Source organism: Zootoca vivipara, chromosome 13, assembly GCF_963506605.1.
Source record: "Zootoca vivipara chromosome 13, rZooViv1.1, whole genome shotgun sequence".
NCBI lineage: Eukaryota > Metazoa > Chordata > Lepidosauria > Squamata > Lacertidae > Zootoca > Zootoca vivipara.
This window is the reverse complement of record NC_083288.1, coordinates 20,732,325-20,745,419: the sequence shown is the minus strand read 5'-3', so window position 1 is coordinate 20,745,419 and position 13,095 is coordinate 20,732,325. Positions and strand designations below refer to the sequence as shown.

General features: G+C 43.7%; 1 protein-coding gene and 1 long non-coding RNA gene across 9 annotated transcripts in view; one reads left to right on the top strand and one right to left on the bottom strand.

Annotated features, from left to right (window-relative positions):
- Positions 1-523: 523 nt before the first annotated feature.
- On the bottom strand, positions 524-5,685 carry LOC132593033 (uncharacterized). The gene is made up of 2 exons (XR_009558454.1): positions 5,370-5,685; positions 524-4,476 (listed from the first exon to the last, which is right to left on the bottom strand). It is a non-coding gene; the product is annotated as an uncharacterized LOC132593033 (long non-coding RNA).
- A 485-nt stretch (positions 5,686-6,170) lies between these two features.
- The window catches only part of NFE2L1 (NFE2 like bZIP transcription factor 1), a 31,628-nt gene continuing 24,703 nt past the window's right edge, over positions 6,171-13,095 (top strand). For 4 of the 8 annotated variants that reach the window (XM_035134332.2, XM_035134331.2, XM_035134330.2 and 1 more), the window contains exons 1-3: positions 6,171-6,295; positions 11,524-11,715; positions 12,026-12,537. In XM_035134332.2, coding sequence (XP_034990223.2) covers positions 12,028-12,537 — 510 coding nt within the window. In that variant the 5' untranslated portion in view covers positions 6,171-6,295; positions 11,524-11,715; positions 12,026-12,027. The other 4 variants (XM_035134325.2, XM_035134327.2, XM_035134328.2 and 1 more) reach the window with 4 other exon arrangements.

Here is a 13,095-nt window from a genome sequence, read left to right as displayed (position 1 = left end):
TTTGGCAGCTGCCATTCACACAGGTCCTGTGGGAATGTTTAGGGATGCAGGAGAGGATATATTGTTTGATTATATCCTATTCCAACTTGTGTTAACAAGTTCCACAACTTAGCAGAGTTAACACTCCTTTTTAAACTCACACAGTGGATGCGTTGCTCAGGTTTGCTAAAACCTCTATAATAATATTGTCTTGGTAAAAAGGTAAAGGGACCCCTGACCGTTAGGTCCAGTCGCAGATGACTCTGGGGTTGCGGCGCTCATCTCACTTTACTGGCCGAGGGAGCCGGCGTACAGCTTCTGGGTCATGTGGCCAGCCGTTTACCTTCCCGCCCGTCTGAACGGTACCTATTTATCTGTGCTTTCAAACTGCTAGGATGGCAGGAGCTGGGACTGAGCAATGGGAGCTCACCCCGTCATGGGGATCCGAACCACCAACCTTCTGATCGGCAAGCCCTAGGCTCTGTGGTTTAGATCACAACGCCACCCGCGTATTCCCTCCTAAAAGATAAGACACAACAGAGTCTTCTATAAGAGTATAAAAAGAGTTTACTCACACATCATTCTGTTCACATAGAAGATCCCAGAAGGCAGACTGCTTAGAAAAAGTTACATACACCTGTAATACATAGCCCATACATCTGACTGGCCCAGACATCCCCTTCTATGTCCGCTCTAGGCATGTTGTAATTGATTGGTCTTGTGTTTCGCATCCCACATACCCCTTTTCAGGCAATACAACATGCACAAAAACAGGCATCCCCAAACTGCGGCCCTCCATATGTTTTGGCCTACAACTCCCATGATCCCTAGCTAACAGGACCAGTGGTCGGGAAAGATGGGAATTGTAGTCCAAAACATCTGGAGGGCTGAAGTTTGGGGATGCCTGCACAAAAACATAAACAACTTTATTTAACCACCCAAAGTCCCAGCTTGACACGTAGGTTCTGGAAACTCTCTCTTGGCAGGGGCGTTGTCAGGATGTCAGCAGCCATCTCTTCGGTGCTGCAGTAAGACAGTTCCACAAGTCCATCCTGGATCATCTCGCGTATATAATGGTACTTTACGCCTATATGTTTTGTTCTCGCTTGGAACTTCTCACTTTGCGTCAGCTTCAGGCAACTCTGATTGACCTCAATTAAGCTGACAGGTCCCTTTCTTACCAACCCAAAGTCCTTGATGAGTTGATCGAGCCAGGCAACCTCTCTGCATGCTTCTGTTGCTGCAACATATTCTGATTCTGTGGAAGACAATGCTACACAGCTCTATTTATAACTACCCCATACAACAGGTCCACCCCCAAACATAAAAACATGACCACTTGTTGATTTATAATCAGCATTGTCCCCAGCCCAATCTGCATCAGTGTACCCAACCAACTTAGGGTTTCTGACAGCTGGTAACCTTAATTTATACTTCATTGTACCCTTCAAATACCGCACCACCCTTTTTACACCTGCCCAATCATGCTCAGTGGGAGAATTCACCTTTCTGCTAAGAATCCCCACAGCATTTGCTAAGTCAGGTCTACATGTGGTAACTAAATACAAAAGTTTACCAATCGCCGACCTGTATTCACTGTTATCTGGCAACGGCTTCAAATCCTGCTGATTCTTCAAGAAGTCTGTGGCCATAGGTGTAGCAACTGGGTGCGCATCTTGCATCTGCATACATTCAATCAGTTCGTGGATCTTTTGCCTCTGCCCGAGAAGAAATGAGCCGTCTTCTTCTCCTTCCACTTGAATCCCAGGGTAATACTGGACATCTCCTAGTTCCTTGACCTCCACCACTTTGCTAAGGTGTTCTACTATCTGTGCGTAGTCTCTTTCACTTGCTGTAGCAATAATCAAGCCATCAACAAATGCTAGGATATATGAAAATTGTCCACTATTTGACTTACTGTACAAGCATTTGTCAGCACTGCTTTGCTTGCATCCAAGTTGCATCAACATTTTATGCAACTTCTGATTCCAGGCTCTAGCAGCCTGCTTAAGTCCATAAAGTCCCTTTTGCAGCTTGCACACTAAATGTGCCTCTTCTGGTTTTACAAAACCTTTGGGCTGTTTCATGTAAATTTTCTCAGAAATCTGCCCATGAAGAAAAGCAGTAGCAATGTCAATGTGCTTGTAATTTGTTGGAGGCTGCAATGCTCAAAAACATTCTTACGCTGCTGTACTTCACGGTTGGTGCAAAAACCTCATCACAGTCTTCACCAAAACGTTGTGAAAATCCTTGTGCTACTAGTCTAGCTTTGTAGTGTTGCACTTCTCCTCCTGACCCCTTCTTAACCTTGAAAACCCACTTGCTGCCAACGGCCTTCTTACTGGGAGGTAGCTCTTTAAGTGTCCAGGTCTTGTTTTGATGCAGTGCATCCATCTCCTCCTGCGCGGCCTTCCTCCAGAGACTGGCTTCAGCAGCTGGCATCTCCTGTATCTCTTCCCACGTGGAAGGTTCCTGTGGAAACGTCGACCCTGCGAAGTAGGACAGCCATAATGGTGGGACACCTCTGTTGGTTCTGGATGAGCGTCTGACCTCTGGTTCTGTGACTGCATCAGCTTCCTCATCCTCCTCCAACACCGGCAGGTCCCCATCTGAGCCCTCCTCTTCGTCTCTGGTGCCGCCAGGGGTCTGGTCCTCTGCTGCGCTGCCTGTAGGGGGGGCTGTGACACTAGAGGGCAGATTAGTACTTTGTGGGGTTTCAAAAGGGAAGTATGCAAACTCTCAAATCCTTTCTGACTCTCTGGAACAGCCGATAACACTTTTCTTAATGTCAACTTTGCTATGTTCATCAAAATAAATTGCATGGTGTGCACTTGTATTACAAGTTTGTAAGTCCATTACTCTGTATCCTTTGCCTCCAGACGATGGAACATTCAAGGATCCACATAAGTCAGTGTGTACAATGTCAAGCACTCTGGTGCTTCTCTGTTCTGTGCAACGTGGAAAAGGTTTTACAGCCTTTTCAGTAACACAACTTACACACTTTGCTGGAGCTCTCTTGCTCTCTGTTACCTGCAAACCTCTTACAAGATCTCTTCTCTGTAGATCCAGAATAACGTTGATGTCCCTGTGTCCAAGCCTCTTGCGCCACAGGCTCAGATCAGCTTCATCCTTCTGGCTGCAGTGTGCTACTTTTGCAGACTGGTTCTCTGAAAGAGCAATCTCATATACACCATTTATTAGCTTGGCTTGAACAAACACTTCACCATCTTTAGTTACATTGCATTCTCCATTTTCAAAAGTAATCTGGAAACCTTTTCTGTCCAAAGTGGACACGCTGAGTAAATTGGAGCTCAATTGTGGTACATAAAGAACTCTATAGACACTTTAGTCTTAAAAGATTCTCCGTTTACATTGAATTTCAAGTCCATAGAACCTGCACCTTCTGCTTTAACAATGTTGCCATCTGCAATCTCAATTTCAGATCCTTCATCATAATTTATCTCATTAAAATAGTCCTTTTCAAAACAGAAATGTGAAGATGCTCCAGAATATAAAATCCACTTATGTTTATTTTCACAAGGTACGTTCAAATTTCCCCTTCTTTTCCCCTTTTGGCTGAAAGGGGTGGGAATTCCTTGTTTTGGGAGCTTTGCAGTTCTTTGCTATATGTCCTTCCTTTCTGCAATTGAAGCAAACCACTTTCTTGGGCACCTCTCTTGACTTTACAAATTGTTTGGACGCATAATTACTGTTCTTGCTTCTAGCAGTTCTTACTGGAGACTCAGATCTCCCTCTGCATTCCTCTCTTAAATGACTGATCAGGTCTTTAAAAGTTAGACATTCTCTATGTCGCATTATGCTTACAAATGTCTTGAATTGCGGTCCTAAAGATGCTAGCAAAACTGCTATCTTTGTCTCTTCATCCAAAGGCCTAGGAGTAAAGTCAATTTTTTCAACAATCTCAGTAAACTTGAGGATGTGCTGTATGAATTCTTCTTTAGAATTCATTCTCAGTCTGGTTAATTGACATATCCAGGTTCTGTAGTTGTTCTTGGAATATTCTCTATACATGCGTTCAATATCATTTAAGATTTGAGATGCATCATCTTTACTATTTATTAATGATAGATGCTCATCACGAAGTAGACTAAAAATAATAGTCTTGGCATTATTATTTTGTAGCTCCCATAACTTAATCTTTGCAAAGTCCTCTTCACTTGAGCCAGTAGGCTTAGGATTTTCTATAGCATCCAAAACATGCTTTGCATCTAAAAATGCTATCAAACGTTTCTTCCATGGAATAAAATTGTGTTCATTCAGCATAGGCATTCCTTGCCCTGCATCACCATCAAAAACTACACTAGCCATCTTAGAATTAAAAAGAACAAATTGTTGCCACAACAGCAGCGAGAATACTGATAGCCAAGAACTGGAAGACACAAGAATTACCAACAGTGGAAGATTGGCAAATGAAGATGATGGACTTTATGGAACTAGCCGAACTGATGGGGAGACTACGTAATCAGGGAGAAGAGTCTGTGGAAGAAGATTGGAAGAAATTCAAAATTTATTTGGAAGTTGTTATAGGCTGTAGGTGTAAAAATAGTGGTTAGTATTTAAGAATTTATATAGTAATGAAATGTAAGTAGTTAATGAGAGAAAATTATGTCGGATAAGAAAAATAATGTGGTTGAAATTATGATTTAAAAATTGCTAAAGTTTATATATAATGAAGCTCAGATAGGGGGGACTTGAGGAAGTCACCTTAAAATGCTAAAGAAATTAGATTTATAAGTGTGAAATTTTTGTATTTTTTCTTTTTGTTTCTATGTGGTATTTTTCTCATTGTATTGTTGTGTAATGTTTTCTTTGTTTGATGTGTGTTATTATTATAAAATGAGTATTTTTTAAAAAAAATAGACTTCAAAAATTTGAAAAATATTCAAAATTCAAAATGTGTCAAAATTCTAAAAACAAAATCTCAAAAAACAAAACAAATATTCACTGCCTTGGGTCACTGTGAACTCTGAGGGAGAGGAGGGGTGGCCTAATCCCCCACAATGGAACAAAGCACCATGTGCTCACCAGGAAGTACTCTCAGAAAAATACCACTCAACTCAAAACCACAATCCAACGCAATCCTTCAAAAATACACAAAAAGATGTAATGCTGGGGTCACTAACCCTTTGTGGGAATGTTTAGGGATGCAGGAGAGGCTATATTGTTTGATTATATCCTATTCCAACTTGTGTTAACAAGTTCCACAACTTAGCAGAGTTAACATTCCCCCTTTAAAACTCACGCAGATGCGTTGCTCAGGTTCACTAAAATCTCTATAATAATAATGTCCTGGTATTCCCCCCTTATTCCTTCCTAAAAGACAAGACACAACACAGTCTTCTATAAGAATATAAAAAGAGTTTACTCACACATCATCCTGTTCACATATAACATCCCAGAAGGCAGACTGATTTTGCTTAGAAAAAGTTACATACACCTGGAATCTATCTCATAAGGAGATAGTTCTTTTGTTCTCTCTTGGCTGGTAGCCAAGAGAGCATCTTTGACTAAGCAGATGTTACTTGCTTGAAGTCCGGAGTAAAAGAGAGAAATGGCTGCCAGCCCAACTCTTTTAGGGACATCCCCTTCTATGTCCACTCTAGGGATGTTGTACTTGACTGCTCTTGTGTTTCACATCCCACAGGTCGTCCCCACCCACCCCGCCTCTGAGGTTTCGTCCTTGGTTGCCCGTGGCAACCTACCTAAGATGTCGCTCCCTCATAAAGTGAGATCCAGGCCGCTATGAATGTACGGAGATTACGTATTGAGGGGGGAGGGCTAAGGACCCGTTGCGGATGGCAACACTGTCCAAAGACAATGGGAACAACCGTAGTAGCTATTCGATCGGCGGTTGGTTGCTACCTCCGTCGCTCAAACCACATGGCGCGGGGGAACCACGCGAGCGTTTAACGGATTGGCGAATTTGTGATGTCAGTCAGCTCAGTCCGGCCGGCCCACTACTATAACGATTGGGCCTTTCCCCTTATCAGGTTTTTTTTTTTTTAAATGCCATCCTCATCTACCGTTTTTTTCCCCCTGAGCGCGCTCCGATTGGCCGTTATGATGTCACTCGCTGTGAGGTTTGGAGCTGGGAGGCGCTGCTTGTCTTCTGATTGGACAAACAAGCTGTCGCTCGCTGCCGTCTTAGAGGAGGATTGGACGAGGCAGCGCGGCGGGCGGGGAGAAGAGTGGTGGTAGACGGGTGCTGCTGTTTGGAGCTCGGGACCGGCTCCGGGGCAAGGCCCGCCCGAAGGCAGCGGCGGGTGCTGAAACAACGGGAGCTGGGGAAGAGAAGGTATGAAACGAAGTGGGGTGGGGAGGAGGATAGGGCTATATGAGGGGAAGGGGGTGGAGTTAAACAAAGCAGGAGGGGAGACTAAAAGGGTACCACTAAAAGGGGGGAAGCATAAAGCGGAGGTGTGGGGGGGGGGGAGAAACAGAAAGAGCAAAGGGGAGGGGGCAAGACGGGTCCGCAGTAGAGAACTGGGCCGCTGGTGGAGAGCGAATTTATGGGAGGGGGCTAAAGAAACGCTGGCCGTGAATAGGCCAGGTGGGAGGGAAGCGGGTAGGAGAAACGTGGGCTGGGCGAGCAGCGGCGAGAGTACAAGAAGGCGGCGGGGAAGACCGAGAGCAGCAGAAAGCTGAGGAGAAAGGAGCCGCGTGTGGTGCGCTTGTCAAGGGAGGCTGCGGAAGGGTAGGGGGCAAACTGAGGCCACCCCTTGCAAGCGGCGGCTGGTGGGCTGATGGAAGTGTGGGGGAAGGGCCTGGAAGCTGTGGAGTGGGGGGGGAAAGGTTTGAGTAGGGTGTATCGGGGGATTTGAGAGCTAAAGGACACCACGTGGGCTAGAGGAGGAAAGGAAAGGGGTTGGTTTGCTGGGGCTGTATGGAGGGGTTGTTAAACGTTAAAAGTTGGCCTGGAGAAGTGAGGGCTGGGGAATCTCCCTTTTCTGGTTTCCCCAGTTTTGTTGGGAAATGAAGCAACCTGAAGCAGGGACTTCAGAAAGGATGGTGCAGGTGGATGTGGGAGGGGTTACTCCAAAATTCGGGGGGGGGGAGTAGTTCGGCAGCGGATGAAGGGATTCTTGGTGTGGGCATAGGATGGCAGTGTGACTTTCGTTGTAGGTTTGGGTTGTAAACCACATTCGGTACAGTAGGGTAGAGAGGTGGTATGCAAATTTTAAAAAATGAAAGAGCCTGTGAATTATAAGGGCTGTTTGCTGTCGTTCTGAAGAAAAGTATAAAGGTAAATGTAAAGGGACCCCTGACCATTAGGTCCAGTCGTGACCAACTCTGGGGTTGCGGTGCTCATCTCGCTTTATTGGCCGAGGGAGCCGGCATACAGCTTCCAGGTCATGTGGCCAGCATGACAAAACTGCTTCTGGCGAACCAGAGCAGCACACGGAAATGCCATTTACCTTCCCGCTGTAGCAGTATCTATTTATCTACTTGCACTTTGACTTGCTTTTGAACTGCTAGGTTGGCAGGAGCTGGGACCGAGCAACGGGAGCTCACCCTGTCGCGGGGATTCAAACAGCCAACCTTCTGATCGGCAAGCCCTAGGCTCTGTGGTTTAAGCCACAGCGTCACCCACGTCCCTACCAAGTAGAGTAGATTGATTTAAATCAGGAAGAATAAAAGACAAATTTAAAATACTGATTTTAAATTGTTTCCCATTGATTCTACAAGTTATTTCTAAAACTATGGTGTAAGACACCAATAAACTATGTTATTTACACTGTTTAATTCTTTCAACTAGGCTTTACATCTCTTTGTCATGTTGTACAGTATATACATTTTGTATGCTCTCCTTTCTTACCAGTACAACAAATGTCTTTAAAATATTCCCGTATGGGGCATGTCATAATCAGGATGCATGATTGTTTGGAGGTTAATAAGCATTTCTTCTCAGAAGTCCCATGGAGCTCAGTGAGGCTTACTCCTAGAAAGAGGGTATAGAATTGGAACCTTAGTATGAGGATATTGGAACATGCAGACTGGACAGTTTGTCTTCTCTTATTCCCAATGTTGTTATCTGTTTCATCCTGCCTTTGCCCATCCCACCCTCATAAATACTGTAGGCTACAAGGAAAAATAAAACACACATGAATGATATGTCAAAGCAAGGCTTCATAGTTTGTAGGCAGACTAGACTAGATCTATTTTCTTCAGGTGAAAATGCATGTACAGTATATGCATTTGGGAGATACAGTGTAAATACTCATATTTGAGAAATTGTCAAATTGGCTTTTTATGTACAGAAGGCTCATTTAACTCAATGTACATGACACTGATTCTGTCTAGAGGGTAGCTGTAGGACTAACCTGCCTTTATTAAGATTTTTAAATATTAACCTAGTCATTTACAGTTTAAATAATATTTTTAAATATATTCATATATATATATATTACCTTACAAGTAGGAAATATTTCAAAAGCTTGCAAGTAAGTCTAAATAGAAAAACTAGACGGAATTGTTCTAGTATAATGTGAGGAGAAAATTACATTCTCAGTTGAGAAAACGGTTTAAAGAGCTGAGGGTTGGGGTTGGGGTTGGTTGGGGCTGTGGATTTCATAATGGAATTTAATTTTTTTGAAAGCTCAGAACTGTTAGAGATGTGCATCCTTGTGGTGCTGTATAAATAAGTACAGGCTCTCTGGTTGTCTGAAAAAGGATTTTATGGTAGTGACTGGCCTAGGGGGAATTCTCCAGGCTGTCTCCCATGTTATCTGGATGCATTTTGAGAAGGTTTAAAATGAGACTGAAATGTGAGCCCAGAAAGCCATAGTGACAGATTTTAGGATTAAAGAGGGGGCAAGCATGCTGGAGAACATGTGTTGGGGAATTCTGGCTCTCCTAGGTTTTTTTAAACAACAACAACAACAACAACTTTGAAATCACATGTCTCTGATGGAAAGGAAAAGAGAGGGACACTGAAATGTGATAGTACACCAGAACAAAGATTAGGATGAGTACATGATTGCACTTAGTAAATCAAGGTATGGATTTTGAAAGTTCTTGTCCCGCCCCGCCCCCCTATCTTATTGCTGGTGGTGACAACTGATGGAACAAAGATTAAGAGTGGGTTACAACAAATGTTACAGGTTAAGTGAGGCAAAAGTGTTGAAATGCTACAGGAAGGCTTGCAAGCTATCATCTTTCTACTTAAGGCTTATGTATAATTCTTATTTTTTTTTAAAAAAAACAAAGATATGTTATGGATATGTTATGATGTGCAAACACATTTTCTCTCTCCAGCAATTTTGTGATGGGCATGCTAAGCCTTCCCTATTCTCATGTGGCTTAACAACTGTCAAAAGTGGGTTCTTAATAGTAATTTAATGCTATACTGTACATGCACCCTCATGTCCTTGGGAGTTTGCTAACTAAGAATAGTGGTACCTTGGGTTGCAGACCCGATCTGTTCCTGGGTGCCATTCTCACCCCGAAAAGTCTGCAACCTGAGTGGCGCTTTCATGCATGCGCGAAAGCGCGACAGAGTGCTTCTGCACATGCATGCACGGCGGAACCTGGAAGTAAACACTTCCGGGTCCACTGCGTTCACAACCCGGAAAAACGCCACCCGCAGCGGATACAACCCGAGGTATGACTGAACTTGCATGTGAGTCATGGGCGTAGCCAGGATTTATGTTGAGGGGGTAGGACTTTTGTGTTTTGGGGGGCAGAACTAAGCTATCTGCAACTCATATTAAGTATTTTTATTTATTTACCTGCACCCCTCCGGCTATTCCCATGGTGTGAGTGTGTGTGCGCGCGCACGCTTTGGGGGCTGCTGCGTTATACTAAGTCAAACCATTGGTCCATTTAGCTCAGTATTATCAAACTGATGGCAGCAGCTCTCCAGGTTTCAGATAGGATGCTTTCCTAGCCCTATCAGGAGACACCAGGATTTGAACCTAGACCTTTTGTGTGCAAAGCATGTGCTCTAGCCTTTCCCTTTTGAATTAAACTCTTAGGAACTGTGGCTCATTACTTCCTGTCCATCCTTCTCTGTACAGTTTCCATGGTTCCTTATAACCACCAGAGGGGCTGCAAGTTAGATTAAGGGTCACAGGGAGTGGTTAGATTTTTCATACATAAGCTCAGGATGTTAAATGACCCCTAATAGTTAAACACTCCCTGCATGTGTATTCTGTAAGCATTATGATGTTATAAACTTTGTGGGGAAATGTTGGAAGATTCTTTCAAACTGATGTGTATATACAGTAATTCAGAGTTCTGTAGCTAATAATTGAGGAAATATGAATATTCCAAAGTGGTGGAAGGCACCATGGAAAAGAATGGAAGAAGCTGGTGGGGGTGGCTAGTGAGGTCATTTGGCTTTCCCACAGTATCACAAATATATATGGTAGGTATCTGTGACTGGAATGGAAATAATAGGATTTGGCCGTTTCTGGAGCAGGGACAAAAGTAGGGGGAAGTGAACATGTTAAGCAGGAGCTTAATAGTATTCTTGGTCCTGCATTTGTTGGATAAATGTGGGTTTTGTTCTGAAGTGCCAGCAAGCCCTGTGTGTGAAGTAGAAGTAGCTGCAGAGATGTACGTTGATGAATAGGTAAAAGGTAAAGGTACCCCTGACCGTTAGGTCCAGTCACGGACAACTCCGGGGTTGCGTGCTCACCTCGCTCTATAGGCTGAGGGAGCTGGCATTTGTCTGCAGACAGCTTCCAGGTCATGTGGCCAGCATGACTAAGCTGCTTCTGGCGAACCAGAGGAGCGCACGGAAACGCCATTTACCTTCCCGCTGGAGCGGGGCCTATTTATCTACTTACACTTTGACGTGCTTTGGGCAGGACCTGGGACCGAACAATGGGAGCTCATCCCATCACAGGGATTCGAATCGCTGACCTTCTGATCGGCAAGCCCTAGGCTCTGTGGTTTAGACCACCGCGCCACCCACGTCCCCACATTGATGAATAACACCCTTCTAAAACCTGAAAGCCAGGCTTCACACTTATACTTAATGTAAATTGACCAGAAACTCATACTGAATAAAAGCATAATCAGCATACTTCAAAATCAGTGTATCTGAAGAAGTTTGCATGCACAGGAAAGCTCATACCAATGACAAACTTAGCGTAGTTGGTCTCTAAGGTGCTACTGGAAGGAATTTTTCTATTTTATTTTTATTTTGTTTCAAAATCATTGGCTGTAAACAGCTGGGATAGAGGATAAAGGGTGGGTGAAAAGCAAGTGGGGCACTAGCTTTATTTGCAAGGTTATTATCAGTTGGTTCTTTGTTGTGTCTTGCTGATGAGTCAAAGGGGAGTGGAGAGAAGTAAAAGATGATGTTGCTATAGAATGGAGGAGGATAAGCAAACCAGGACAGTATTGACCTAAATATAACTTTGGTGTGTCAAGATATACTACTTGGTGAATTACATAGACTCTGTGCACACTTTTTTCTTTGTGGCCCATAGGTAATGAAGTGTTTCAGTGTTGAACAGTGTCCAAAGGGTGGTGTCTCTAGTGTTTTATCACCTTCATGTTTTGGCTGTGTTTCAGTTTCTGACGAAACCCAAAGCAAGCAGCAGAAGAGTCTTTGAACATTTTCCTGCTCTGGAATCTTGGACTAGAGGAAGGAGGAGGAGGAGGAAAGAGCGAAGTTGCAGCTGTTCCAGAGGACTTGTCCCATCTTGTAGTCGGTGTGGGAAATTAAGACTCAAGGAAGTTGCTGCATGTGGACTCTTTGAGACAGTAAGTCACGTGGGTTTATATGCAACTACCTTGGCTTAGTTACAAAACAGTTTTTGTCTCTGGATAGGCAGAGAGCAGCAGAAATAGGAATCCTCTTGCTGGGAGACAGCTTTCTCTCTTCGGGAGATCTTTAGAACTTTAACAACTCTCTTGGTGGTAATGATTGCTTTTAGGTTTTATTTTTTAAATGGGGTTTGAACATTTTTTTTAAATTTGATTTTTTCATTCTTTAAATAACTGTGGAGAGTTAGCTTGATAGTGTGAGTTTTAGTACATTTTCTGCTACATGCATTTGCTTTTCCTTTTCCAGAAATGCTTTCTCTGAAGAAATATTTCACTGAAGGACTCATCCAGTTCACCATTCTCCTCAGCTTAATAGGTGTGAGGGTGGATGTAGATACTTACCTGAACTCACATCTTCCCCCTCTGCGAGAGATCTTTTTGGGCCAGAGTTCTGCTTACACCCAGACACAGTTCCACAACCTGCGGAACACTTTAGATGGCTATGTCATCCATCCAAAAAGTGTAGACCTGGACTATTATTTCACAGCTCGACGGCTTCTTAACCAGGTGAGGGCCCTGGACAGGTTCCAGGTGCCCACCACAGAAGTCAGTGCCTGGTTGGTACACCGAGATTCTGAAGGTTCTGTCTCTGGTGCCCAACCCAATACAGGCATTGCCCTTGAGAATGGCAGTGGCTTGCAAGATGGAACTGTTCCAGACAATGAAGTGAGGGAAAATGGAGCTGAACAAGGATTTGGTGAAGAATTGGAAGACCTAGGTGCCGTGGCTCCTCCAATGAATGGTGATCTAACCAAAGAGGTAGGTTGTTACCCTCAGGCACAATCTGTGTACTGATGTGGTGGGGAAAAGAGAACTATTTGAGGATTTATTTGTGACTTGCAGCTATAAAAGTGCTAATTATTGTCAGTAGCTTAATATTTCAGTGATTTGGGTGGATATTGGGAAATTTCCCTTTTTGGTAAGATGTTTGTTGGTTTGAAATTAGAGCAGTTCTTTTGTTGGAGCTTTCAGGAGGCATCTCTCTCAATAACACCACCTGCTTATTTTGCAGCATTAGGTAATAGTCTCACTGCACGTATCAAATGGATAGTGATTTACTCAGCTCTGGAGTACTTCCAGGAGATTTTTCTACTTGCTTTTCAGGGGAGCAATGGGTAAAGCAGGTCTCCTGCTCCATCCTAGTTTCTAATTCCAGCGTACAATGACTGCCTAGTCCTATTGCCTTCCTTTTCCCGCCCCTTGTTGTCTCATAAGGTTTTCTTCATGAATGCCTGTTCTGGTTTGACCTGTTTGTATTGTGCATTGCTTAGTGATGAATTTAAATAGCCGACTTGTTTACTTGGGTGCTCAAATCCC